This window comes from Mesoplodon densirostris, chromosome 13 (genome assembly GCF_025265405.1).
Source record: "Mesoplodon densirostris isolate mMesDen1 chromosome 13, mMesDen1 primary haplotype, whole genome shotgun sequence".
NCBI classification, from domain to species: domain Eukaryota; kingdom Metazoa; phylum Chordata; class Mammalia; order Artiodactyla; family Ziphiidae; genus Mesoplodon; species Mesoplodon densirostris.
The window spans coordinates 13,683,423-13,711,259 of NC_082673.1; the positions used below are offsets into that span (position 1 = coordinate 13,683,423).

The window sequence follows — 27,837 nt, forward strand, 5'->3', positions numbered from 1 at the left end:
TGATTGAGCGTGGTTGGCTGTGCTGAGTCAATAGAGTCAACAGAGTCAACAGAGGGAGGGCTCTTGGCCGAATTTAAGTTGCATCCCTGGCTGCAAGTCTCAGAGATGCAGTTACTCTTTGGGTAAGAGCTGTGATTGTCTCCGTGTTAAGTGAGTCTTTAAAAACAATTGTTCAGTAGTTCAGCTCAGTGGACCATCAAGGGAGAGGACAAGCTACTATTTCCTGGTGATCTGTGTGGTGTCTGGTCCTGTTCTATGGGGTGGAAGCAACAGCTCTGGGATCCTTGTAATCAGCTGCTTGTTCTGTGGACAGACTCAGAAGTAACCTCTCCCGTTCAGCATGAATTCATCCTGTTCATGTGAAAATGGTTTTCATTCTATTTCCCAAATTGTCTTTATGGAAGGATTGATTTAATGGAAGGTTAGGTCTGGGCTGGAAGTTTAACCTAATGTTACCTTGCCAGAATGTCAGGGTGTATATGTAGAGCTGGGATGGGACCCCATTCTGATGTTCCCGTAGGGGAGGAAAAAATATCCTTTTTTTCTTTAACTCTCCCAGTAAATTAGTCTGACAAAAAACAAATTAACAAGAGAAAAGCACATAAATTTATTTATTATAATTTTCACATGAACACGGGAGCCTGCATAAGGAAATGAAGACCAGAAGAAAAGGTTGAACCTGAGTGTCTTTATACTAGATTTGAAGAAGAGTAGAAAGTCCTAGAAAAATGTTATAGGACAAAAGGGTATGAGCTAAGCGTAGTAACCTGGGGGGGTTCAGCAAGGCCTGTTCCTCTTGGCATCCCTCCCTCTTTGGAGATAAGGATGCTCCTTTCCTTTGGGTATCGCTCTCCTGAGCAGCCTATGACCTGCTTCCAGGGAAAAGGGAGGTGGTCAGAGAGTCCTTCCTGCCCTCACTGTTTCTCAGATTCCTTCAGCTTAAAATAATTCAATATGCCAAAGTGCCATATTTGGGGGTAGCATGTTCCGAACCCCATCGTTCCTTCGTCTCTGATTTCAAAATATCCTAGCAAGTATATACCAAATACGATATCAAAGTATAATAAGTGTATGGTCTTTATGTAGGAGGGACTGTTCCAGTGCCATTCATAAGTTATCTCACTGCATGCCATTCACTCAAAGCCTGTAAACTGAAGGCAGAGGAGAGCGGAAGAAATAGTGGACTAAATGGGGGACAGAGTCATTGTGTGGTATCACTAAGATAATCTCCTCCTTAATTCCTCAGCTAAATTACGGAATCACAGTGTCAGCTAACTGAAGATATTTTTACGTGGTTAGCCCACTGTGGTATTGTGATTTATAATAAAAAATATATATTTGGTCTTCATCCCCTTTTCTGGCACAGAGATAAAAAAACCCTTGGGATTTCCTGTGATGAGAGGATAAAGCTGTCTTTTCTTATGTTAATGAGGTGACTTTTGGAAATCACCTATGGATGGTGGCTGGTTGCCTGGGGAACCAACCATGTAAGTAGAAGGTTGGAATTTTAAGTCCCACCCCTGACCTCCAGGGAGGGGAGAGAGGCTGGAGATTGAGTTCAGTTGCTAATGGCCAATTATTTAATCGACCATGCTTATGTTATGAAGCCACCATAAAAACCCAAAAGGAGAGGACTGGAGGGTTTCTAGGCTGGTGAACTTGTGTTGGTGCCTGGAGCTCGGTGCCCTTTCCCCATGCCTTGCCCTGTGCCTTGCCCTCTTCCATCTGGCTGTTCCTGAGTTACATCCTTTTATAATAAACTGGTATTCTAGTAAGTAAAATGGTTTTCTGAGTTCTGTGAGCTGTTCTAGCAAACTAATCGAACCCAGGGAGGGGATCATTGGAACCTCCTGTGTACAGCCAGTTGGTCAGAAGCACAGATGACAACCTGGACTTGTGATTGGTGTCTGAAGGAGGGTGAGTGGGTGGGGAGACAGTCCCGTGGGGCTGAGCCCTTATCCTGTGGGATCTACAGGTAGATAGTGTCAGAACTGAATTGAATCGTAGGACACCCAACTGGGGTTGAAGAGTTGCTTGGTGGTGTGGGGAAGAATACATACCTAAACTGGATCCACCATCACCTTAAATTCAAATGTCTGTTAGTGACATTTCAACTCTTTGTTGCCTACAAAAATTATACTCCTTTCATACTACTTTTTTTCATTTTTTTCTCTGCCTTTGTTCTAATATCCTAAAGAGCTTCTTCTTCTTCTTCTCCTTCTTCTTCTTCTTCTTTCTTCTTCTTTTAATTCAAAAGTCTGTTCAGTTTTTCCCTTTTTCTTCATATCTCAGTTACTAAAATAGTTTTCTGGCTAATCCCTTGTCTCTATCTTTTCTGGTTCATATATACCATCACCAGATTCATTCTCCTAAAATATCATGTTCAGTACCCTGCCTCAGAGCCTTCGAGTTATTTTCTGTTAGATAAATCTAAACTCATCAATCTGATGCTGAAAGCCATGTTTCAATAGGGCTTTCCAATTGTATCCCAATCTCAATCTCTTAATAATATAATAAAATCTTTTCTATGCTAGATTGTTGAATGTTTGGCATTTATTCTCTACTCTATTCCCTTGCTAGCGCTATTTCCCACTCTTAGGATATGTACTTAGTCCCCTGACAATGAACTTTGAAAATTTTAAAAATTTTGAGACTCTCTTAAAAAAAATTCTATACCAATTTTAGCCATATCCAGGTTACAATAATAATAGTGCTTCACAGGTACACAGCACTTTAAATAATTTTCCAAGGCTTTTAATATATATTCCCATTTATTTTTTATACACAGTCCTATAAAATAGATAAGATAGATGTTATTATCACTTATGAATGAGCAAGTTGAGACTCAAAAGTAGATGAACAATGTATTGAGGATGACAAAGCTAGTGTATAACAGATGGGTCTCTCCAGTGTAACTTTTCTGCCTCTGAAATCCATTTGTTCTTGTGTCTCACTTGTAAAACTTAATGCCCTTTCAGGCATTTCCTGCATTTCTTATTTGTTACTTTTGTTGCTCTGATTCTGCTGTGAACCTGTTTAGAATAGGGTACTACCTAGCCTTTTTTATTTCCCATAATCTTGGTTACATAAAGGAACTCTTTATGTTTTAATATTTAACTGTGCTGATTTTTACTACACAGTTAAATTTGATGTTAGTTGCAGAAAAAGACTGAACAACTGACTGGTATGTTATCTTTCTCTGCAGAGGTAAAGTGTAGGATACTCCTGGCTCTTCTTGAATATTCAGGTAATATTTTACATTATTTTTACTATTTGAGATTATTATAGCCCATGACCTTAGATGTCTTATGATATGAAGGCAGTGTCTTCAACTGTTTACAAAATAGATGGAAATATGATCTCTACCTTTTCTAAAGCCTTGCAGAGATTAAAAAAATACTTAGGTAGTATTTTGATAAAAACATAAAACATATGCTCATCTTCAATTAAAGGTTAAAAACATGAAAACATATAAATGTATATTTCTACAAAATATAATTTAAAAGGAGAAAGGGAGGGGGTTTTGGTAAAGTTAATTGTACAAATAGGCTTTTTCGTGAAACTGTGTCTAACTTTTGTTATAACAAGGATGTAGGCGGGTTCAGATTTAAGGAGAAACAGACTGTGCTTTTGATAGGAGGACTCTCAATCTGAAATCGTTTTGCAAGGGCATGGACACAGAGAGGGGAAGAATTTGTGAGCACTTTTACAGTCTGTCACACTTGGAAAATTTAAATTATAAACGAATGAACGAGCCAACTTAACCAAGAGGGCCTTTTTTTTTTTTTGATGATAGGTTTTTGCTTTGCTTTTTGACTGAGTAATAATATCAAAAGTATCTTACATTTTTTGAGCTTTCATAATGACAGCGTAGTCGATGGACCTCATTTTTATGGATTTCACTGAGTTCTCACAACTACTCTGTGAGAATATTATTATTGTTTCCACAGTTTTAAAGGTGAAGAAATCTCCATTCAAGCAGATGAATAATAACTAGCACATGGTAGTCAATCAACACATATTTTGGGACATCTAGAAGATTAGGCATAGAGATGCCTTACTGGGTGAATAAATAAATAGTAGGTGCAGTTTTGAAATTCAAACTTAGTTCTGCCAATTCCAGAAATGGTCCTGGAATGCATTGCTTTATTTATTAATATTCAGATGGCTGTTCTTATTTTGATTTCAATTTCATTTTTCTATTCCTATCATAATTCTCCTTTTTCCTACTTGATTTACTCCTTTTTTCTTTGTTACATTTGAGTGATACCAAACAGCCAAATTACTCCATATTGTTGGCTATAAAATTATGCTTTTCACTTGAAAAGGGGGGACTGGGTCTGCTAAACATTATTCTTAATTGTCTTTTAGTCCTGTCTTTCTGTCTCTCTGATCTCTTCTTTTTGTTTCTTTGTTTATTTTGCTTTCTTTCCCCTACAATCTCAGAATAATGACAGATTACTTGCATGTATAGAAACCATCTCATTCTTTTCAGATAAGCAAGCTTACAGTGGAATTTGAGTTTTTTAAACAGTTGAGACTAAATTAAGTGTTAATGTTTTTAAACATGTCTGTAGAAGATGAATTTAAGTAGGTGCTTAAATACTGAAATGGAATGGAAGCCTTTGATAGGCAAAAAGCCATTTGTTTTGAGTGTATTCCCACTACAAGGGAATTTTTACTTGGCGAAAATAAACAAGCTGTCAAAAAAAACAGAACTTGCTTTTCTTCTTTTACTAGAAGCTGGGAGCAGCTGTTGTGATTCTTGCTGTAGTTCTTATTGATAAAAATGAGGAATGAGAATAGCTTTGGTAAAGGATGGACACTGGCGACTTTCGAACAGCTGCATAATTAAAAGGAAAAGACCTATATGTTTTTGCTGAAAGTTTGCTTATTGGGTTTCTTTCTTTATCATGATGTTCCTTCTCTATTTAGCAATAAAACTGAGTACCCATGTGCCAGGCACCATGCTAGATGCTAGGGAAAAGAAGAATCATGATAATATCACTGTCCATTTTCACCTTGCTAAATGCTTTAAATTTTTATCTCATTTATCTTCATCACAGATCTAAGAAGTAGGAATAATCCCTATTTTACGAATAGGGATCTGATACCTAGAATTGTATAGATTAAAATTGGCAGAATGGGAAGTTGAAAGCAGATTATCTGCCTCTCACGTCCCTGAGCATAAATCACATGATATGTCACTTCCCCTGGCGTTGATGTGCTGACGGGTCCCTGGGGGAAGACTAGCATGTGAGCAAACTCTCACAATGCGAGGTCATTAGCCCTTCAGCAGGGGGAGACACCCCCAGACCTGCGGGGACAGAAAGAAATGCACAGACTTCCTGAAGGAGAGAGGACATTCCCCAAAGGGAGATAATATTTTAGTAGTTCAATGAGTTGACTCTTGAAGAATGATTTCAAGTTTGCTGGGTGGTGAGGGGAGGAGGGTGGCCCGCAGCCAGAGGGTCCATGGACCAAGAATCACCCTTTTAAGTCAAACTAAATCCAGTCATTTCAAGAAGCCAGAGAATGAGCTCATACATTTTCATTTCAGTTAATTCATTTGTTTGTTAGTTGCTCTACTGGTTCATTATTTTCATTCAGTAAATATTTGTTAAATGTCTATACCCAGTTACAAATTATGCACAACGGAATAAGTGTTTTGCTTTTTTCTTAGTTGAAAATTGAACAAAGTTCTTTCCCAGTTTAGCCATTTTATAGTGACCTGTAAAATGTTCTTTTCTATCTATTAGAACAGGCACATAGTATATAACTACTTAAAAGAAATGTCTAACACATGTTGTTAGTTAAATTAATAGATTGAACTATATGGAATTGCCATATTCAATCATGTTGACCTACTAAAACAGCAAGTTCATATAGTTCAACCTAGTCAATGAATATTTTATTATATAATTAAATATTTTTAATATATTATCCTGTTTCTAACAAAATTTTCAAGAGTAGCTTTTACTAACAGTGAAACTAAGTAACAAGCAGCACTTATGTGTACACATGCTTTGACAGTCATTAAAAACAGGTGTTCCATGTTCTTGGTAAACAACTTAAAAACTATGCCTTTCTATCAATAAAGCAAGAACTCATTGCTGAGTAAAGGCAGCATGTTTATCTACATTATACACTAATTATTGACAATGCTTCTTCATTTCAGAAGATTCTGAGCCCTCAAAATATTCAGTACACTTTTGGAAGTATGATGATATTTACCTGTGTTGTTCCTCTAGTACAAGAGATTTCTCAATGTACAGAATGTATGGCTTCGTGTTCAGGTTGTTTATGTAGTTTGTGTTATATCCAACGCCCCAGAGAAGTGAACCTTTTGGGATCAGGTTCTCAGGGGCACAGCTGCTTCCCATTTGAAAAACCTGAGATCCAGGACTGGCAATTCACAGGGTAAACATACCTTCAAAGTGGGTCAATCAAAAGTCCAGTTAATCGCAGAATAAGAATGCTAGTAAAAATCAATTTATGCTAGAACTGCAAATATTTTACCTATTTCAAAAAAATGTAGGAATTTATGAACTGGACCTGTTTATACCTTACGAAGTTGAATAGGTGACTTCAGGAGATACAGATTTGCATATTATTACAAGCAATTGGACATGATACTCTTCCCCATGTGTGTTTCACATTAATATTTGAATAGGTCTAGCAGGTAGTTTTTTAAAATTTAGTACTAATAATATTTTATTTCATTTACCAGCGCAAACTGAAAAACTGGACTTTGAGTTTTCTTTAGGAAAGTGTCATGTACCAGTACAAATTGTGTTCCGTCATGAAAAATAAAGTAAATAAAATAAAGCCTTATTTTATTGGGTTTTATAAAACAATTTAGTGATCGCAAAATAAAGTTACAATATCAATTAAGAAAAATGAGCTTAATGTTTCTAACATTTTTGGGTGTTCAGTGTTTTCTGTTTGAGCATACTTGCTCAAACGTATGTGCTCATGAATAGAGCTCAAATTCACATTTTTCCCATGGGGTGAGTTTAGGGGAAGGATGAAATAACAGTGAATGCAAATGCTGAATGCATTGGTCTTATTCAACTATGACATTTTCCAAAACTGCCTTTATGTTCTCCTGGATCACAGACAGTGAGACACAGCTCCGAAGAGACATGGTTTTCTGCCAGAGTCTCGTGGCCACAGTCTGTGCCTTCTCCGAGCAGCTCATGGCCGCCTTAAACCAGATGTTTGACAACAGCAAGGAAAATGAGATGGAAACTTGGGAAGCCAGCAGAAGGTGGCTGGACCAGATAGCGAATGCAGGAGTTCTTTTTCACTTTCAGTCACTTCTGTCACCAAACTTGGTAAGGAACCACAGTGCCTCCCACTGGCTGTGTCAACTGGAACGTACATTGGGACCTATTCCCAATAAAACATGGTTATTCGTTATTGTATCCACAGTCATCCAGCTCCTTTAAAAGGATATGTTTTTCCATGGGCATATATAGCTTTAATAAGTATGTGGAAATATCTTTCCTGATTTTTATTCTCAGTGGCTGCTAAAAGCTGAGAAAGCCTCCATCTGTTACTAATTCCTATATCCCTAAGCACCGGCCGAGAAAGGTCAGCAGAGGAAAGAGTGTCTGTCTGCTGCGGTTGCTTATTTGCAGTCCAGAAGGAAGAGTCTGCCGTGAGACCTGAGCTCCCCCTGAGGTTGATGTTCTGGAACATGCTCTTAGAAGAGCTCTGACAACTTGCATGCCATACTGTCTGACAATCTGGTTAAAATTTGCATGTGTTAAATGATTTTATTTCCTTCCTTTGTGTGCATGTTTTTCCTGTTAAATCTAAGAACATTGCCTTAATTACTGTAAAATATGCCGTGTTTATGCATCAGTTGTCCACAGCGGAGATGAAGAAAGCATCTCGAAATGTTTGATAAAACTGTGGTGAACTTAGAGTTTTTTCACATATACTTCCTGTGGTTCTGATAGTTGTCATGATGTATAAAGGCAAATATGTTCAGTTTATTTAAACTTAAGGTGCGTGTTAAATATAATTTTGATTTGAAACATGAGACGCTATTTTATCTGTTAAAGTACACATAGAAAATGTAGCTACCAAGTAACATGGTTGAGTTTTTAAACGAATGTATATGAGTTTGTACATCAAAATAATGTTTTTCTTCAATGGTATTGAGGACGGGGGGTAATTGCTGTACTGCACGGTCATAAAAAGTTCTGGAATGGTAAGGTAAGGAAGTCCATTCAGCTGAGTGAAATTCAGAGAAACAGGATTAGATTCTTTTGGAAAGACTCTATACACTCCATGTGGGTGATCAGTTTTTTATTTGGTTGCTAATATAACCAAATAAGAAAGATTTAATTAATGAAAACTTTGAAATAAATCACTTGAAAAGTGTTTAAAAACAAAATAAATACTAATTAATCATTGCCTATCAAATAAAAATTACGTAAGATAAGATGCCCTCTTCCTATTGCATGGTAGGCTTTAAGTGTTTGTTGAACAAATTAATTAATGAATGAGGCTTCATTTCTGTTCTTTTCTTACTTAAAAACTGCCATTGTCTAGTCAAGTGCTGGTACATTTATTTGAAATCTCAAGGAATTGGGGAAAGTATTTGTAATTCATACATCTGGTAAGTGACATATCCAAACTATATAAAGAATCCTTAAAACTAAAGAATAAAAAGACATCTCGATTAAAAAGCAGGCAAAGGATTTGAATGGCCATTTCTCCAAAGAAGATATAACATGGCCAAAAGCACATGAAAAGTCGATTAACATCATTAGCCATTGGGGACGTGCAACTCAAAACTACAGTGAGATACTATGTCACAGTGATGTGGATGGCTACAATCCAAAAGACAGGCACAAGTGTTGGTGAGGATGTGGAGAAATTGTAACCCTCAGACACTGCTGGGGGGAATGGAAAATAGTGCAGCCATTTTGGAAAACATTACGGCAGTTCCTCAAAATGTTAAATGAGGAATTTCTATATGACCCAGAAATTCTACTCCTAGGTAATATCCAAGAGAAAAGAAAACTTATATTCTAGCCAAACTTGTACACAAATGTTCCTGGCAAGGTTATTCATAATACTTAAAAAGTGGAAACAACCCAAATGTCCATGAGCTGTCTGATGAGTGGATAAACAAGTTGGGGTATATCCATACAATGAAATATTATTCAGCATTAAAAAGGAGTGAGGTACTGATACATGCTACAACATGGATGAACCTTGGAAACATGTTAAGAGAAATCAGTTACAAAAGACCACGTATTATTTGATTACATTATTATGTAATAATATAATAGGCAAACTTTAGAGACTGAAAATAGGCTAGTGGTTGCCTGGGGCTAAGGATTGGAGGAAGGTATATGGAGGATGAATGCTAATGGGTACTGAGTTTCTTTTTTGGGGTGGTGAAAATATTCTAAAATCGGATGATGGTGATAGTTACACAACTCTGCATATATACTAAAAACCCCTGAGCTGTATACTTAAACTGGGTGAATTTTATGGTATGTGAATTATATCTCAAGAAAGCTGTTTTTTTGTTTTAAATCAGTCTTATGAAACCCTTAAGTTTATTTAAAGAATTGATTAAAAAAAATTCAAAGGTAGTTAAAAAAAAAAGTCAAAGAAACTTGTAGTCTTTCTGCCTCTGTAACAAGAGCGCTAAGGGCCTCCTGTAACTGTGAAGAGCTCCCTGGGAGCTGCAGGCACTGGCGGTCTGTGTGTTCCTGGGCTCTGAGCGCAGTCCTAGGTCCTTGGGTATGTGTTTAGCCACATCTGCAAGTTACGATCAGAGCGCAGCCTGTTTGGGACATTTCTTCCTCTGTGTATTCCTCTTAATTGAAAGAATGCTGATTCTTTAGTCCTGTCCCTACAATTCCAGGTTCATGGCATTTTTCTGCTGCTTCAAAGGACTTTAAAAAGTAACAGTCTTATAAACATTTATCCAGCACTTACTGTGTACCATCCATTATATTAAGTACCAAACTAAGTACAAAGGTGATGATGCTGTTAACCTTTTGGTATCCATGCAGTCCTTCTTTGGGGTCTGAGGCTGCCTTAGTGGGGTTTTTCCCATACACAATGGAAATTCTTTACCATCTCCTTCACCCTCTACTCATACTGCCCCCAAAATATGGCTATAAGCTTACAGCAACTTTTAAAAAATGAGGGTAAAGCATGTTAAAATTATTGTTGAAAAGGATCATTTGGGCTTCCCTGGTGGCGCAGTGGTTGAGAGTCCGCCTGCCGATGCAGGGGACACGGGTTCGTGCCCCGGTCCGGGAAGATCCCACATGCTGCGGAGCGGCTGGGCCCGTGAGCCATGGCCGCTGAGCCTGCGCGTCCAGAGCCTGTGGTCCACAACGGGAGAGGCCACAACAGTGAGAGGCCCACATACCTCAAAAAAAAAAAAGGATCATTGACATTCTTAAGGAAACAAATGTACCTTTGAAAGAAAAGTTGTGTATGATTAGGTTAATTATTCTTTCATGAGGAAATTAGTAAATGACTTTAGATAGTGCACTGAACTGCTAATAGGAAGGTCAGATCCAGTAGTAGAAAGATGATGTCGCTGAGATATGCAGTGAACTTGTTACCATGTCTGGGCCTTACCTGCCTCAGCTGTAAAATATGCTGTAGGAATGAAATGAATGATTAAAACAAATCAAATCTCATATTCATAAGATTCTAGATTAAGGCCCCATAAAGGCAAGTGAAAATGATTCTTGTCCCCAGGCTCTTTGGAAGAAAAATCATTACATACATGCAAATTGCTTTTATCACAGTTTTCAAAAATTGCAAATTGAATAATGCACAGGTTATCTTATCGTAAAGTACGATGACCATTATGTACTAGGCTTTTTAAGAAAACAATCTTTTTGTCTTTCAGCTATTATATTTGTCAGATTATAGAGATTTAGAGGCAAATAGCATGTTTTTTTGTGTACACATTTGTAACTTATAAACAAAATCAATAGAATTGGAATCCAAAAATCATTTAGGCAGCAGAGAAAAGGGAAAATATAAAACTACAAAAGAAACATAACAGGATTTGTTCATTTCATTTTAGGCAGTAAATTCTTAGATGTGTTGATAATTTGGTTTGTACTTAAATAAAACACAAGTGAACCTAGTTTTGGTCTGGAGTTGTTACGTTGTATTATGTTATATTATGTTTTATCCCAAGCAATCCTATCACATCAGGTATTGTTTTTATTTCTTTCTAGACAGATGAACAAGCCATGCTAGAAGATACACTGGTTGCACTATTTGATTTGGAAAAGGTTTCTTTTTACTTTAAACCATCAGAAGAGGAACCACTGGTTGCAAGTAAGTAGTTAAATATTTCATGTATGTTTTGTAAAATTTCTTTGGCATCAGACAACAACATATGTCATAACTTTGATATGAATATATTTGATATGCAGTTTTATATAAAATATTTAGGGTAAAATAGTAATAACCAACTGGGGAAGTGATAGAAAGTATATATAAATTAAATTTACAGCTAATTTTATACTTATGTTTTTAGCTATTAGTCTGACCTCTAAAACTTTTTTGGAGTGTGTGTGTGCTACTCAAGATTGCCTTTTCTTTTTTGTTATTGTGGTGAAACATACATACCATAAAATTTACCATTTAACCCATTTTCAGTATACAATTCAGTGGTATTAATTTCATTCAAAATGTTGTGCATGGGGCTTCCCTGGTGGTGCAGTGGTTGAGAGTCTGCCTGCTGATGCAGGGGACGCGGGTTCGTGCCCCGGTCCGGGAAGATTCCACATGCCGTGGAGCGGCTGGGCCCGTGAGCCATGGCCGCTGAGCCTGTGCATCCGGAGCCTGTGCTCCGCAGCGGGAGAGGCCGCAACGGTGAGAGGCCTGCGTACTGCAAAAAAAAAAAAAAAAAAAAAAACAATGTTGTGCAGCCATTTCCACCATCCGTCTCCAGAACTTTTTCATCTTCCCAAACAGAAATTCCATACTCCTTAAACAATCACTACCCTCCCCCGCTTCTCCAATTCCTGGTAACCTCTCTTCCACTTTCTGGCTCTGAATTTGCCTACGCTACGTACCTCATATAAGTGGGATCACAGAACATTTGTCCTTTCTGCTGCTTCTTTCATGTCAAGACTTCTTTTAATAAAAGAACTGCCCTAACATTTCTGACTATGTGGATAATCTCTGAGGCCACCAAAACATTCGCTCAAATATATAATAATTACTTAGCAAAATTGATTGAATTGGGTTTCCACTCCTTATCTTCAGTTGATCCTGTAGAAAGTGTGTTAGCAGGCAATGAAAACAGTGTTTAGAGCCAAGAATATACAGAGACATTACAGTTGTTTGATCTGACAGTAATTGATAAAATTTATAATTTAATTCTGAAGAAGTAGACACATAGTCTACATTTTTGCCAGCTTAAAAATGAAAATTAAAAATTATCCAAGTGTCAAAAAATTTAGTGTGTACAAATATAATCACATTAACTATCTTGATTAATTTATTCATCCTGTACTATTTCCAAGACGGCAAAACCTATCTTGTTCATTGCTGTATATCCAGCACTCGAGATGCCTGGAACAAAAAGGCCAATATTTTTTTTCAAGTAAATGAACAAATATCAATTCAGTTTATACAGTGCATCAGGCAGAAAGGCTTTATGGTTATAAACGTAGAAGAATAAACAAACTTGCTGTACAGAATGAAGAATAGGATTTCAACAGAACTTGGATGTATCTAATGTTGCAAAGAAGTTACTTTATGAAACTGAATTGAAAGATTGAAAAGTATCCCTTTCCTTTAGCAATGGGCCATCCTTAAACCTAACAAAGGCATTGTTTTAGAAGTATACATCCAGAGAAATAGCAACACCTAGGGCTTAATCTCTATATCTTTCAGTTTCTGCAAGTTATGATCATTTATCTACCATTTCAGCATTGTCACAAATAGGTTTAAAATGTGTCTATCGGTCCAAGAAATCTTTAGCAGTTTGTTATTTTTCTGTTTCTTGTTTGTTCATAAATGTGAGGATCCCCTATGTATTACGGTAGAAGATCTAAACAGATCTTTCAGGGCTGGGAAAGGTTTTTACTTATTTGCACATTTCCAATGTCAAGTACAATAAATAGGGACTCCATAAATATTCATTTAATCTGTTATCTAGGAATTATAATCATTCATTCATCGAAAATTTCTTAAGTGCCTACTTATGGCCAAGTGTTGGATCCAATAGAGAACTAAACAGACAGAGATAAATAATAGGTGAGATAAATGAGTTATTTTGATAATAAATTAGAAGATAATACGAATGCATGACAGGAATTGGAAAAAGAGCAAAGGATGAAACTGAGGGGGCAGGTAGGGCAGTTTTGATCTGGTGCTCGGGGAATGGAACTTGCAAAACACGTGCTAACTGTGATAATGGTTGCTATGTACTCAGTTTCTTGCACACTACTTCAGAAGTATACCCCAAGGACTCATCTTGACTAAAATATGAATGAGGCAGCTGTCCTGGGGAATTGTGATTCCAAACCATGTGTAGCTAAACTTCTCATTTAGTTAAGTGAGACACCTGGTGTGTTAAAGTGTAACGAAGTTTTCTATTACAGAATTTTATATACAGTAATAAATCTGTTGCTTTAGCTAATGAGAAGCTGATTTAATACTCTTTCACCAACTAACACTGTCAGTATGCCAAACCTGAGCTTTAATATACGTGGGTACTTTTAATATATTAGTTTCTAGTAATTTTCGGGATTCTTTTTTTTTTTTTTTTTTTTTTTTGCGGTACGCGGGCCTCTCACTGTTGTGGCCTCTCCCGTTGCGGAGCACAGGCTCCGGACGCGCAGGCTCAGCGGCCATGGCTCACGGGCCCAGCCGCTCCGCGGCACGTGGGATCCTCCCGGACCGGGGCACGAACCCGCGTCCCCTGCATCGGCAGGCGGACTGTCAACCACTGCGCCACCAGGGAAGCCCTGGGATTCTTTTTAAAGCTTAACAAATATACTAAATAAAATATCCTGATTTTAGGAAGTAATATAACATTAAATGTCATTTTAGATGTTCCTCTTACTTATCAAGCTGAAGGAAGCCGGCAAGCTCTGAAAGTTTACTTCTACATCGATAGTTATCATTTTGAACAACTGCCTCAAAGGTTGAAAAACGGAGGAGGGTTTAAAATTCATCCTGTTCTTTTTGCACAAGGTAAGCTGCTTTCTTTATTACACTTCATGTACTTAAATTATTTTATCTTTATCAATTTTTTAAAATGTAGTTGTGACCATCCTTTTTTTTCATGAATTCAAAAATTTATTCATAGTACCTAGGTAATATGTTTACTGGTGGGAATGTTTGTTAAGGAAAGAATTGCGTATGGTTTAAATACTTATCAAATAGGATTGCAGCATTATTTAGTGGAGAAATAAGGCATGAGTGGCTTAAATAAAGATAAATTAATTTGGCTTAAATTATGGTAGAACCATTAAAATTGGTTGGTTAAGATATTTTATGAGATAGAAGAAGTTTGATAACATACCCACGCAGATTACAAAAAAGAATTTATATTATAGTGTCAATTATGTCATACATGTATGTATATACTTACATGTGTGTAAAATGTATCATAGGATGATTAAATTGATATTTTAATCTTTAAGGTTTTTTGCATTGTGTCAATTTTTTGGTCAGTAAAAATGTATTCCTTTCATAATAAAAAAATTGTTTTGGCAAATAAACAATGAGTGTTAACTGCAGTAGAAGAAATTAAGAATAACAAATAAGAAGATTCTTGCAGTGAAGTGATTTCCCAGGGAAGGTCCTGGATCTTCTTTATTTCTGTGGTCACAGATGCTGCCAGAAAAGATCAGAAATTCAGATTATTGTGTAGTATCTTTTTGTCTATGATTTTTTTTTAGGTTCATGCTGTGATCAAGATTGTATCAATTTCTCTGAGTGGTACAACAGAACATTTCATTTTTTCTTCTTTGAGTTTTCAAGACTGCATTGGTATTGCTGTAGAATTTTTATATTTTAATAAAAAATGAGAAGAGTAGAGGAATAAAATCCATCTCAGTAACGGAAGAACAGAGAGGCACATGAAATCTAAATTCACTGCCAAGTGAAAATTCTGCTTTGTACCACATGCGTGTTGTTATAATTCTAAAAGATAGATTACTCTTCCTTCAATTGCCATAGTTTAAAAATGACTACCTCAGATACTTGGCAAGAATACATTTAAGCAGAGAAAAATTTCAGCACAGAGATCTTAGGAGTTATTAGAAGGTATTTTCATTTATGTGATAGGGTCCATGTAGGTAATAAAAGAATCTGCAATGAAAAGAAATAAAAAAGAAAAAGAAATTGAGCAAAAATAGACCTTTGGAATTATGTTAGGAGAATAGTTTAGCCTAAAATATGTTAAAAGCCATTACAGAGATTAGTAGTTTTAGAAGAGAGGAAAGGCTGCTGGTCTGGAATATTAACTGTTATAGGGTTTAACCAGACCTTGCCCTTGTTAAAGGCTCTTCATTTCTTTTCCTTGATTTCTCTCTTTTAAAAAATTCTGTCTTTGAAATCATTACTGAGATAACAGATGGCATTAATCATCTTTTCTAAAAAAGTGATTACATTTGTGACACACCAACCGTAAATAGCTGAATATTCATACCCAGCAGCCAGTGTGCATAGGGAAAAAATGATTTTGCAAGTAACCTCTATTTTATAACTGTGGCTAAAGCTAATTTAAAAAGAATCCTGAAATATATATGATTTCAAGGAGTACACTGTTGCTTTTACAGTGTAATGTAAAGAAAAACTCTAGCAAACATTAGGTTTTAGTATTCACACGGCAGTAAAATATGAAAAATGATTTGATGAGGTGACAGTGGAAACAGTTCTGCAGTGGAGGTCACAGATAGGTAAAGACGACTGGAAAATAGTCGGTCTCATTAAAAATCTGTCAGTGATAAGGTTGTTTATTTAAAGGAGTTGCAGAGGTTCCGCTGCATTCATAAAACTCCCATGAGGAATCATTAGTAACTGAGTTTTCATCAGCTTTAGAGAAGCACAGGAAATTCAGCCCTAGCTTGAGCAGCGATTACCATCTGGTAATTGAAAGTGGTGGTAAATGGGAGAGATTCCAAATGGAGTCTATTCCTGGGATGAAAGTTTAATTGAAGGGTTTTAGTTTTGTGGGTATGTGAGTCTTTGTTAGCAAATAAGAGAAGATGAATTTGAATAAAGAGAAGAAATTTGATGATGACTTTGAATAAAGATGAATTTAATGAAGAGTAGATGAATTTGAAAATTTCCTGGAAATGTGTTAGAGTCAGCGCTCCTAAGGTTGTCCGTGGTACCATGTACCTAGAACAAGAAGCAAATGTCCTGCCTTCTCATTTTTTCTTGTCTGCATGGATCCTTGGGCAAAGGAGGGCACATGGATGAACGGGGCCCCCTGCAGAGGTGGGACCAGCTAGTAAATCAGGAATTCCAGGGTTGGAGGCAAGCAGGGTAAACTTTTAGGGAACGAACATTGCTAAAAACCAGAGCTTCTGGAGAAAAAGAGTCTAGGCAGACAAAATGGCAAAAAGGCAGATTTCCAAGGTTAGGAACACAGAAACAGCCAGACAGAAAAGTCAGCACAAAGCATAACCAAAATGCTAGAAGGTAAAGATCACAGTAAAGCAGTCTTCTAGAATTACTTCCTACAGTTCAGAGAATTAATCCTTTTAGGATCCCTGAGCCCTTGGTAAGATAAAGCAAGTAACTCTAAACTGGGTGAAAATGGGAGTCCAAGGAAGATAGATATCCAGGGTCCCTGGCTTGCTTTCATGCCGTCTCTCAGTGGTTCTCAAGCTGGCTGCCCTTTAATCACCTTGGGACTGTTTTAGAAAATACCCATGCTTGGTTCCTTGGTTCCACACCGAACCAATGAAGTCAGAATCTCTGGGAAGTGGGGCACAAATACCAGTATATTGTAGAAGCTTTCCAGGTGATTCTAATATCCACCAAGAGTGAGAAAGCAGAGCTATGTGGATTATAAACCACTGTGCAGTTATCTAGTTAATCTCTGCTTAGTTACATGAATCCATTTCACAAGTGTTTGACACTTCTAGGTTCTGGGGAGCCGGGGCAATGAGAACTGGGCCTTTTTGCTTCTGCGCTGTTAGGTCATTAGGACTTGGGCTACACCGAGAAGGAGACGTGATTTGGGTGGGACAGGTTTTTTTAGCAGAGGCTGAAGATGCCCTGTAGAGCTGACAGCTGAGGGATGTCTTCTGGCAATCACAGCAGCTGGGCAAAGAGCCCTTCGTTTCTGAAACGGGATCTGAGTGGGTAGCTTTATAGTATCTAACATTGTCCGCATCTTGATCTATTCCTTTGTGTAGGGAGGGTGTCCTTCCTGACTGATGGTCCTTTGTTCCGGGGGGGATAATTTAGCAGCATATTAATGGGACAAGCTATAGTCCTTGCTGCTGCAGATGGTCTTGGGGCTACAACAGATTCTCATTTTCCCTCTTATGCCATCCTTTGTACGGTAGCCTCATTCTCAGCCTGAGCCTCTGCTGGTCTCGGTGGCATGACTAAGACCTTCAGCCCCAAGAGGCCTGATTCCCTGGTGTCACTAGGCCCTTCTCAGGCCAGGTTTGCTGCGTGTGTCCATTTACCATCAAATTTGGGCGAGGGGGTACCAAGAGAGACCTGAGCGGATTACCTGGATGCCAGACATGTTCCTTCTTGTCCTCGTTATGTAACAATAGCCCTACTTCCTTATGGATGATCAGGGTAGATTAGCCTGACAAGATAGGGATTTCTTTTCTTGTTGGATGGTGCCTTGGCACAAGGAGACTCAGGTGCCCGGGTGTCAACCAGAGTTTACAGTTCAGTGGGGCCCCTTCTTTGTCTCCTAGGGAAAGTGTGCCCCTTTGGGGATCAGGACCCTTAAAACTATGGAGCCAGAATTTCAGGGATGGGAAGCACACATACCCCAAGGGAGCCCCTGGAATTGATAAGTTTCCCAACACTGCCATAAAAATGACCACAAACTTGGTGGTTTAAAACAATAGAAATTTATTCTGTCGTAGTTCTGGAGGCTAGAAGTCTGAAACCAAGATGTTCACAGGCCATGTCCCCTTGGCAGGCTCTAAGGAAGTATCTTTTCTTACCCCTTCTGGCATCTGGTGGTTACCAGCATTCCTTGGCTTATGGCAGCATAATTACAGTCTCTGCCTCTGTCTTCACATGGCCTTCTTCCCTCTGTGTGTCTGTCTCTGTGTCTCTGTCCAAATCTCCCTTTTCTTAAAAGGACAACAGTCATTGGATTCTGGTGCACCCTAATCCAGTATGACCTCATTTTAATTTGATTTCATCTGTAAGACCCTATATCAAAATTAGGTCACATTTGCAGCCACCGGGGTTAGGACTTTGTCATATTTTTTTTAGGGACACAATTTAACCCTCCACAGATGCTAGCATGGCTATTTCTGCTTCTACCCTTGGTTCCTAGACCCGTGTATTCTACCTCTTTGGGACATGGCATCAGATAAAGGTCTTTTTTTTAGTTATGTACTATGTCTTTAGTTATGTACTATGTCCTGGAATGTGGTATCCCTTCCTTGTAAAGTGTTGTTAAGTACCTATTCCCTGAGTCTCTGGTGGTGATTTTCCTTAAACTAAATGGGACATGCAATGCTGGTTCCTTCTCCACAAGCACATTCTTGGGGATATTTGGTTTCTTCACCCCCTGTGCAAAAAGCTGGCACCCAAAACTGTTACTCCTAACTTTTACCTCTTTAGAAGGTGTCTTTCTATTCTCAGAGAATAATTAAAATCACCCAGAAGCTTGAGCATTTTCTCTTTTTTAAACAGAAGGGAATATTTTGTTATAAACATTGTCAGTTTCTAATTTACCTTCATTCATGCGTTTTTCCTGCAAAATTCTTCTTAAGATCCTTTAAAAGATGAATCCTTTAGTTTTCCATTTGGGTTTTGCACAGTATTTATAAACAAAACATTAAATAGCTTTTGAAAAGAGAAAGGAACAATTCCCAGAGTTGAGATTTCCTGAATGTTAAGAGTGGGTACATGAGCCTGTGAACCCCCCTCTCTTTACAAAGCAGAACAGCCTTTTGCAAAGTTGGTCACAGCAACATGGACAAAACTTGCCTTCCTCACAGACGTTGCGACCAATTCTGAGGAATTCTGACCAATTGTGACCATTTCTGGAGATTTGTAACAGTGTGTATGTAGTGTCTTATTTAACCAATAAAGTACCATTGTAGCACTATCAGAAGAGGGTGTTAGTTGATTGAAACTATTCTTAAAATTGTTCCTCAGAGATTTCTGGTTAATCCCTTTCTTGAAAAAGCCATGAAATGCATTTTGAGTGAGTGGAAGTGAGGCTCATTTTCAGTCTTAGAATAAGTTAATCTTTAATTTCTGCTAACATTCATTATGTTTTCCTTTTTTACGGACTATACCTACATTTAATGGAATGTTTTGCTTCTAAATTCAAAAGTAGTAGAAGTAAAACAAGCAAATAAATTCGAGTTGTATTTTAAATACTGCTTTTAATTAAGTGCTTTTAAATAAATTAAATATTTATTCAATCAAATATGTCAATACTATTTTTAAGAAATATTATATGGATGAGAATTAAGAAAAGTAGACAAGAAAGTGCAAAAGAGTGGTCAAACTTTGAAGTTTGGACATTATTATATATTTAACCTTTTTTTTTTTTACTGAGAATAGAAATTTAGTTTGGTAAAATGTCATTCCACTTTATTTATTTAAAAAATAGCTATAAATAACCAAACTATTCACCTAAAAAACAGAATGTTGTTCTCCTTCCTCTACTTTGCCATGCACAGTTTACTTTTTAAATATAAAACTCATCTTTTTTTTAGTTCATTTCCCTAAAACCCTATACATGAGCCATAAAATATCGCTGAGACTCTTCGCAACACTGTTAAACTCTTTTCTCATTTTTTAAAAAAAATTACATAATTGTGAATCTTAACTGGTGTTAATTTGAAAATATCATTAAGAAATATAAGGAAAATTAGTTTTTCTATTGTAACAAGCTTTTAGAGCAGGACTGGACATTCTGGCCAAAGCTGAGCCATCAAGACTTTATAGAAACTAGATACCAGGGGTTTTCTTATTCCCTCCCACTCCCGACCCCCTGCCTCTAGTTCCCCTGTTGCCCCTTCCTGGTGGTCACCTTCTAGTCTTTCTGACCTTAAATCACAAATTCAAGTATCCTTGCATGGACCCTACTCTTAGATCCCCAAACTTCCAGTTTGGCTAAGCATACTCAAGCGTCATCTATATCTCCTGTGGAAATTGAAGTAGATCATGCCTGTGGGGCATTGGGCACCTTGCCTTGTACAGAAAATACATTCCATAAATGATAAGAATAGTCATGGGCTCTCTTAATACTATTATTTAATTTAATTATTTCTCAAGAGCCATAATTAGTAAGTGCTCTTATTTTCCATTTCACAAACGAGGAACCTGAGGATCTCAGATATTAATGAACATGCCCAAGGTCACACTAAGTTACTAAGCAGTGAAAGTTATGCTTTTACTCCAGTGCAAGGGCTTTCATTATTAGCTTTTTTAAAGCCGGTTTGGTGGTGCTGAATTCTCTTAGCTTTTGCTTGTCTGTAAAGATTTTAATTTCTCTGTCAAATCTGAATGAAATCCTTGCTGGGTAATCTTGTTTGTAGGTTTTTCCCTTTCATTACTTTAAATATGTCCTGCCACTCCCTTCTGGCTTGCAGAGTTTCTGCTGAAAGATCAGCTGTTAACCTTATAGGGATTCCGTTGTATGTTATTTGTTGTTTTCCCCTTGCTGCTTTTAATATGTTTTCTTTATATTTAATTTTTGATTGTTTGATTAATATGTGTCTTGGCGTGTTTCTCCTTGGATTTATCCTGTATGAGACTCTCTGTGCTTCCTGGACTTGATTGACTATTTCCTTTCCCATATTAGGGAAGTTTTCAACTATAATCTCTTCAAATATTTTCTCAGTCCCTTTCTTTTTCTCTTCTTCTTCTGGGACCCCTATAATTTGAATGTTGGTTCATTTAATGTTGTTCCAGAGGTCTCTGAGACTGTCCTCAATTGTTTTCATTCTTTTTTCTTTATTCTGCTCTACAGTAATTATTTCCACTGTTTTATCTTCCAGGTCACTTATCCATTTTTCTGCCTCAGTTATTCTGCTATTGATCCCTTCTAGAGAATTTTTAATTTCATTCATTGTGTTGTTCATCACTGTTTCTTTGCTCTTTAGTTCTTCTAGGTCCTTGTTGAATGTTTCTTGTATTTTCTGCATTCTATTTCCAAGATTTCGGATCATTTTCCCATCATTGCTCTTAATTCTTTTTCAGGTAGACTGACTATTTTATTTCCTCTTCATTTGTTTGGTCTGGTGGGTTTTTACCTTGCTCCTTCATCTGCTGTGTATTTCTCTGTCTTCTCATTTTGCCAACTTACTGTGTTTGGGGTCTCCTTTTCACAGGCTGTAGGTTCATACTTCTTGTTTTTTTTGGTGTCTGCCCCCTGTGGGTAAGGTTGGTTCAGTGGGTTGTGTAGGCTTCCTGGCAGAGGGCCTGGTGCCTGTGTTCTGGTGGATGAGGCTGTATCTTGTCTTTCTGGTGGGTAGGACTGCATCCGGTGGTGTGTATTGGGGTGTCTGTGACCTTATTATGATTGTAGGCAGCCTCTCTTCTAATGGGTGAGGTTGTAATCCTGTCATGCTAGTTGTTTGGCATGGGATGTACAGCACTTGAGCTTGCTGGTCATTGAGTGGAGCCGGGCCTTAGTGTTGAGACAGAGGTCTCTGGGCGAGTTTTTGCTGATTGATATTACATGGGGCTGGGAGTTCTCTGGTGGACCAATGTCCTGAACTTGGCTCTCCCACCTCAGAGTCTCAGGCCTGACACCTAGGCAGAGCACCGAGACCCTGTCAGCCACACAGCTCAGAAGAAAAGGGAGAAAAAAAAGAAAGGAAAAAATAAAGTTATTAAAATTAAAAAAAAATTTTAATTATTAAAATAAAAAAGTAATAAAAAATAGTAAATAAAATTAAAAAAGGAGAGCAGCCAAACCAATAAACAAATCAACCAATGATAACAAGCGCTAAAAACTAAACTAAGATAAACATATAAATCAGAAAGTAGTCAGTCACGTACAGCAAACTCCCAGTCTACAGGTGCTCCCAAAGTCCACCGCCTCAATTTTTGGATAATTCGTTGTCTATTCAGGTATTACACAGATGCAGGGTACCTCAAGTTGACTGTGGGGATTTAATCCGCTGCTCTTGAGCTTGCGCAGAGAAATTTCCCTTTCTCTTCTTTGTTCGCACAGCTCCTGGGGTTCAGCCTTGGATTTGGGTCCGCCTCTGTACGTAGGTCGCCTGAGGCCATCTGTTCTTCGCCCAGACAGGACAGGGTTAAAGGAGCAGCTGTTTAGGAGGCTCTGGCTCTCTCAGGCTGGGGGGACGGAGGGGTACAGAATGAGGGGCAAGCCTGTGGCGGCAGAGGCCAGCTTGATGTTGCACCAGCCTGAGGCGCCGTGTGTTCTCCCGGGGAAGTTGTCCCTGGATCACGGGACCCTGGCAGTGGTGGGCTGCTCAGGCTCCCGGGAGGGGAGGTGTGGATATTGACCTGTGCTTGCAAACAGGCTTCTTGGTGGCTGCAGCAGCAGCCTTAGCATCTCATGCCCGTCTCTGGTGTCTGCGCTGGTAGCCACGGCTCACACCCGTCTCTGGAGCTCATTTAGGCAGTGCTCTGAATCTCCTCTCCTTGCGCACCCCAAAACAATGGTCTCTTGCCTCTTAGGCAGTTCCAGACTTTTTCCCGGACTCCCTCCTGGCTAGCTGTGGTGCACTAGCCCCCTTCAGGCTGTGTTCATGCAGCCAACCCCAGTCCTCTCCCTGCGATCCGACCTCCGAAGCCCGAGCCTCAGCTCCCACCCCGGCCCGCCCCGGCAGGTGAGCAGACCAGCCTCTTGGGCTGGTGAGTGCTGGTCGGCACCGATCCTCTGTGCAGGAATCTCTCCGCTTTGCCCTCTGCACCACTGTTGCTGTGTTTTCCTCCGTGGCTCTGAAGCTTCCCCCACTCCACCACCCACAGTCTCGTCTCCGCCCGCTAAGGGACTTCCTAGTGTGTCGAAGGTTTTCCTCCTTCACAGCTCCCTCCCAGAGGTGCAGGTCCCATCCCTATTCTTTTGTCTCTGTGTTTTCTTTTTTCTTTTGCCCTACCCAGGTGCATGGGGAGTTTCTTGCCTTTTGGGAAGTCTGAGGTCTTCTGCCAGCATTCCGTAGGTGTTCTGTAGGAGTTGTTCCACATATAGATGTATTTCTGATGTATTTGTGGAGAGGTAGGCGATCTCCATGTCTTACTCCTCCACCATCTTGAAGGTCCTCCTCCTTTATCTATACTTCTTATTTCATAATCTAATTGCAGCTGCAAGAGAATGTGAATATGCATGGAGAGTGACAAATTCAATTTTTTTACTGTTATGTATGTTAATACACATTTCTGCCTCTCATTCATGTCCATATATATGTATATATATGTTGTATTTATATATGTGTATATATACATTTGTGTGTTTATATATGTATAAATAATATATATGAAGTTTGAGTTTAGCTTTGCAAAGAACATACACAAAATTTTTAAAAGAATAGAGGACAGCGTAAGTTAGAAATTACCTTTGCCTACTTAACAGAGATAATTACCAAATGCTTGATATTTATTTTGAGCAGAAAAATGATTTTTATTTATTTTTGGACTGGTTAAAGCTTGTTTCTTGCATATGTGGTCATATTTGGTGCTGTTTAATACATTTACTAATAATAAGATTACACTAACTGTGGAGAAATTGTGTTATAAAATCACATGAAAACTACATTTACTTGTTTTCACAGCACTGGAGAGCATGGAAGGATATTATTATAGAGACAATGTTTTGGTGGAAGAATTTCAAGCCCAAATAAATGCAGCCTCCCTGGAAAAGGTCAAGCAGTACAACCAGAAGCTCAGGTATGTCATTGTTCAATTAACAGAAGAGTTTCCAGTTTTTGTTTTTGGTTTTGGTTTTTTTTTAAGAGTTTCCAGTTTTAACAAGAGCAGATGAATAAAGCTTTTGATGTTATTCATTGTATTAGATGATTGATGATGATATTTCTTTTGATATAAAGTTCTCTTATTTAGGGTTTAATGTTTCAGATATTCTAAGGGGTACACTTTTTGCAAACAAAGTAGAAAAAATTTTTTAACTTTTTGTGCTGTTGTCTTAATTTCTGAAGAAGATCAAGAGATTAATTATTTAGTAGACCATTTGCAGGGAAAAAAAGCATTGCTTTATAGTGGTGTCTCCTACGAGGTTCAGTGGATTAAAGGTAAAATAGGTTCCTTTATGTACCATTAAACAGCTGGCACCCTGACACCAAGAGATGAATATGTTTAACATGGAAGATATGATTAAAAAGGTACTACTTGATATTGGAAAAAGTATCTACTTTCAGATAATATTACATTTTATTGTTTTTTCCTCTAAAAATAATCTTGCTGGTATTATGATCAATGGCAGGGAAAAATTAACCACAATAAGTGAAAGGGAAATGTATTATAATTTAGAAGCTTCAATTTTTAACCAATTATTAGCATGTATAGTTCCCTTTTATAAGTTACTGTGTTAACAGGTTACCTTTTAAAATTACTCACCGATTATGGCTTTTATTTTTAAAAGAACAATACATTTGTTCTACCGTAGACCTTAGTAACTCAAAAATACTATTGTGATTTTTCTTTTTTTTTTTTTGGTTTTGTCTATGATATGGCTAAACTGTGAAGATAAATTAACTCCTAAAATTCCTGGTGTGTGGAGGTGTTGGTTCTTATGATTACCACCAGGTCGGCTTTGTTTCACTTTGAATGCATTATCCCCTTACCCTTGCCTCACACAAACCTGTCGCTTTTCCTAGGTTCTTTATTTCATATCATCATTTTGTCATCTTCTCAAGTTCTCAGCCTCAAACCCCCAATATCTGTTTGATTTCTCATTTTCTTTTGCTCTTAAAATATAGTTGGAGATCCTGATGATTCTGACTAAAATGTGTCTTAGACTGCCCAAATTTTATTACCTTGTCTAGATCACTATTTCTCAAAGACATATAATGGACTGACCCCTTTCACAGGAAAAAAAAAAAAAGTGAAAATTGAATTCTTCAATACTGTGTCTCCTAAGAAACACTGACTTAAGAAGATCAGTCGCATCTTGTGAACATCTCTCATTTGAAGTTTTGCCTTCATACCTGATAAAATATATTCTTAGGTTATCTTTCAAATAAGGGTACAAAATGAAAGCATTTATATAGAACCTGTGGGCCCTGAGAATACATCCCCAGAGTTCAGCTTGAGAAAATGGGTCTGGACCATTGCTATAGCATCCTAAATAATCTCCCGTCTCTAAGAACAAGTGTTGTTCTAATCTACTTAGGATTTTGCTTCCAGATAATAATTTTAAACCATGTGTCTTAGCACGTCACTCTTCTGCTCAAAGCATTTAGTGATTTCTTATTTCCCCCAAAAGGAGTCACAGGCTCCTTAGCGTGGCAGTCAAGGTCTTTTGTGACTTGGTCTAAGACTTCCTTTCTCTTCCTGCGTGCCAGCCAGGCCGTGCTCTCCTCGTGTCTAGTGATACCCTCAACTGTTCTTCCCTGACTTTCCACACTTCACTTAGCATCTGCTTCCTGTCTCCAAATGTCTATAAAGCTACTATTTATATGAGTCAATGTCCAACTCTAAGATAGTGTCCTTCATAAAGTATTTTTCTTCTGTTATTGAGCTGGGATGAGGCCTGGGCATCCAGTTTTTTAGAAGTCCCCTAGGAGATTCTAATGTGTTGCTAGAATTGAAAACCAGTTTCCTAGATCGGGGAGTCAAAGTATGATCCTCAGACCAGCAGCATCAGTATCATCTGCAAACTCGTTAAAAACATCTTCTGGGTGGGCCCAGCAATATGTGTTGGGACAAGCCTTCCAGGTGATTTTCATCAACTCACACTCAAATTTCAGAGTCATTGCCTGAGGCTAAATGAATGTCAGATTTCCCTTCCAGTCTTCCAGTTTAATACTTTATTTTACTTTATGGCTATTATAGAATTCAGTTCTTCTACCTGATGATACAGTTACCTGTACAGATTCCTTATCTTCTTTATTCTGTTGTAAGCTCTTTTGAGAGGAGGGTTAAGTTTATCTTACTATTTCCCATTGTGCTTATCAAAGTATTTTGCGTAGGAAGCTCTCCATAAGTATATGTTTAGTTGCATTAAATTATCTAGCTATAACTAACCGAGAGAAGCGGGGGACGAGGCATAGCTTTCACATGCCTGTGGATCTTTTTTCTAAACAGAAATATATGCTCATGTATAACAGATACATGAAAAGATGTTTAAGATTCTTTGTTAAGAAAAACAGCCTGTGTGCATTAATTGCATGCTATCCTCTTCACATAAGAAAACATTTTAATGTCTCTTTCCTGAAGAAAGCTGTTCTAAAAGTACAGACTCCTGGGTACAACTGTGTGCCCTTGTCAGCAATTACCAGCTATATATCCTTCTTGCTGCATATTAGATTTCCTTTGCACAGGAAGACAATTATCTTCCTCTTTACTCCCAGTAATGCCTTCTCTTCCTGCTGATTTCTTGAATAAGGGTGTTAATTTCTTCCTTAATTTTTCCTGTTAAGTGTAACCACAAAGACTCAGAGATTGCTTTTGAACAATCTGTTCTTGGTTTTCCGAGCCAAAGGCTGACATTGACCATTTCTTTAAAGGAGCTCTTAATGTCCGCCTTAAAAAAAATAGCCCTCAGGTGTCGCTAGTTCCTCATAGCCCTAGAGCCTTTTTAACACTTTCACTGAAAACCGTTTCATTCTGGATGTAAACTTGTTTATTTACTAATTAGACATCAGAAAAGTCCTTACAACAAACAAACATAAGGAAAGAAGAAATCACTAATTGCTTTGAGCAGAACAGTGATATGGTAAGGCACATGGTTTATAAAATTATTATCTGGAAGCAAACATACAAAGGCCTTACAACAAACAAACATAAATAAGCTAATATTTTATTGGAAAGCATTGTTTAGATTACAAGTTTCAGAAACCAAACTCAAACTGGCATAAACAAAACAATGGATTGGCTTATTTAACAGGTATATCCAGGGGATATGGCTGCTTCAGGCACAGCTGGATCCAGGGGTATGGGTCTTCAAGATACTCTTTCTCTCTCTGTCTCTTCTTGGTACTCCTTTCCTCTGTGTGGGCTTCATTTTCAGGCAGACTTGTTTCACATTTGGGTAAAGATGGTCACTACAGACCAGTGTTGCATTCAAAGAAGAAGAGAAGGTGCCCCCTCCATCCCTCCCACCCCCAACAACTAAAGGTTCCAGCGAAGGACCTGGTCTCATTAGCCAGACCTGAGTCATGTGCCTGTTCCTAGGTGGGCTTAGCATCACAGAAGACCAATGGGCTGTCACAAAAAGCACAGGGTAAGAATACTGGACAAGCTGAAACAATGGATTCCACTTCAGTTACAGAGGTTTCTTCAGAACAGCAAAGAATAGGTGGAAGTAATTTGCTACTTAAAAGAAAATATAATGTAGCCATAATACCTACCAATTTTTAAGCACATGTTAGAAGTCAGTAACAATACTAGGTAAGTTATATGGATTATTTAATAAGCCAGTGAGTTCCATATTATCATTTCCATTTTACAGAGAAGTTACACAAGTTTACCCAGATAAGAAGT

The 27,837-nt window shown here is 38.0% G+C and overlaps 1 protein-coding gene across 2 annotated transcripts in view; it reads left to right on the plus strand.

Annotated features, from left to right (window-relative positions):
• Positions 1–27,837, plus strand: part of PREX2 (phosphatidylinositol-3,4,5-trisphosphate dependent Rac exchange factor 2) — a 279,954-nt gene that overhangs the window by 183,715 nt on the left and 68,402 nt on the right. Inside the window, exons 31-35 of one of the 2 annotated variants that reach the window (XM_060115599.1) lie at positions 3,206–3,247; positions 7,120–7,337; positions 11,241–11,343; positions 14,074–14,217; positions 23,952–24,066. In XM_060115599.1, the coding sequence (XP_059971582.1) occupies positions 3,206–3,247; positions 7,120–7,337; positions 11,241–11,343; positions 14,074–14,217; positions 23,952–24,066 (622 nt within the window). The remainder of the gene's footprint in view (positions 1–3,205; positions 3,248–7,119; positions 7,338–11,240; positions 11,344–14,073; positions 14,218–23,951; positions 24,067–27,837) is intronic. The other variant, XM_060115600.1, reaches the window with a different exon arrangement.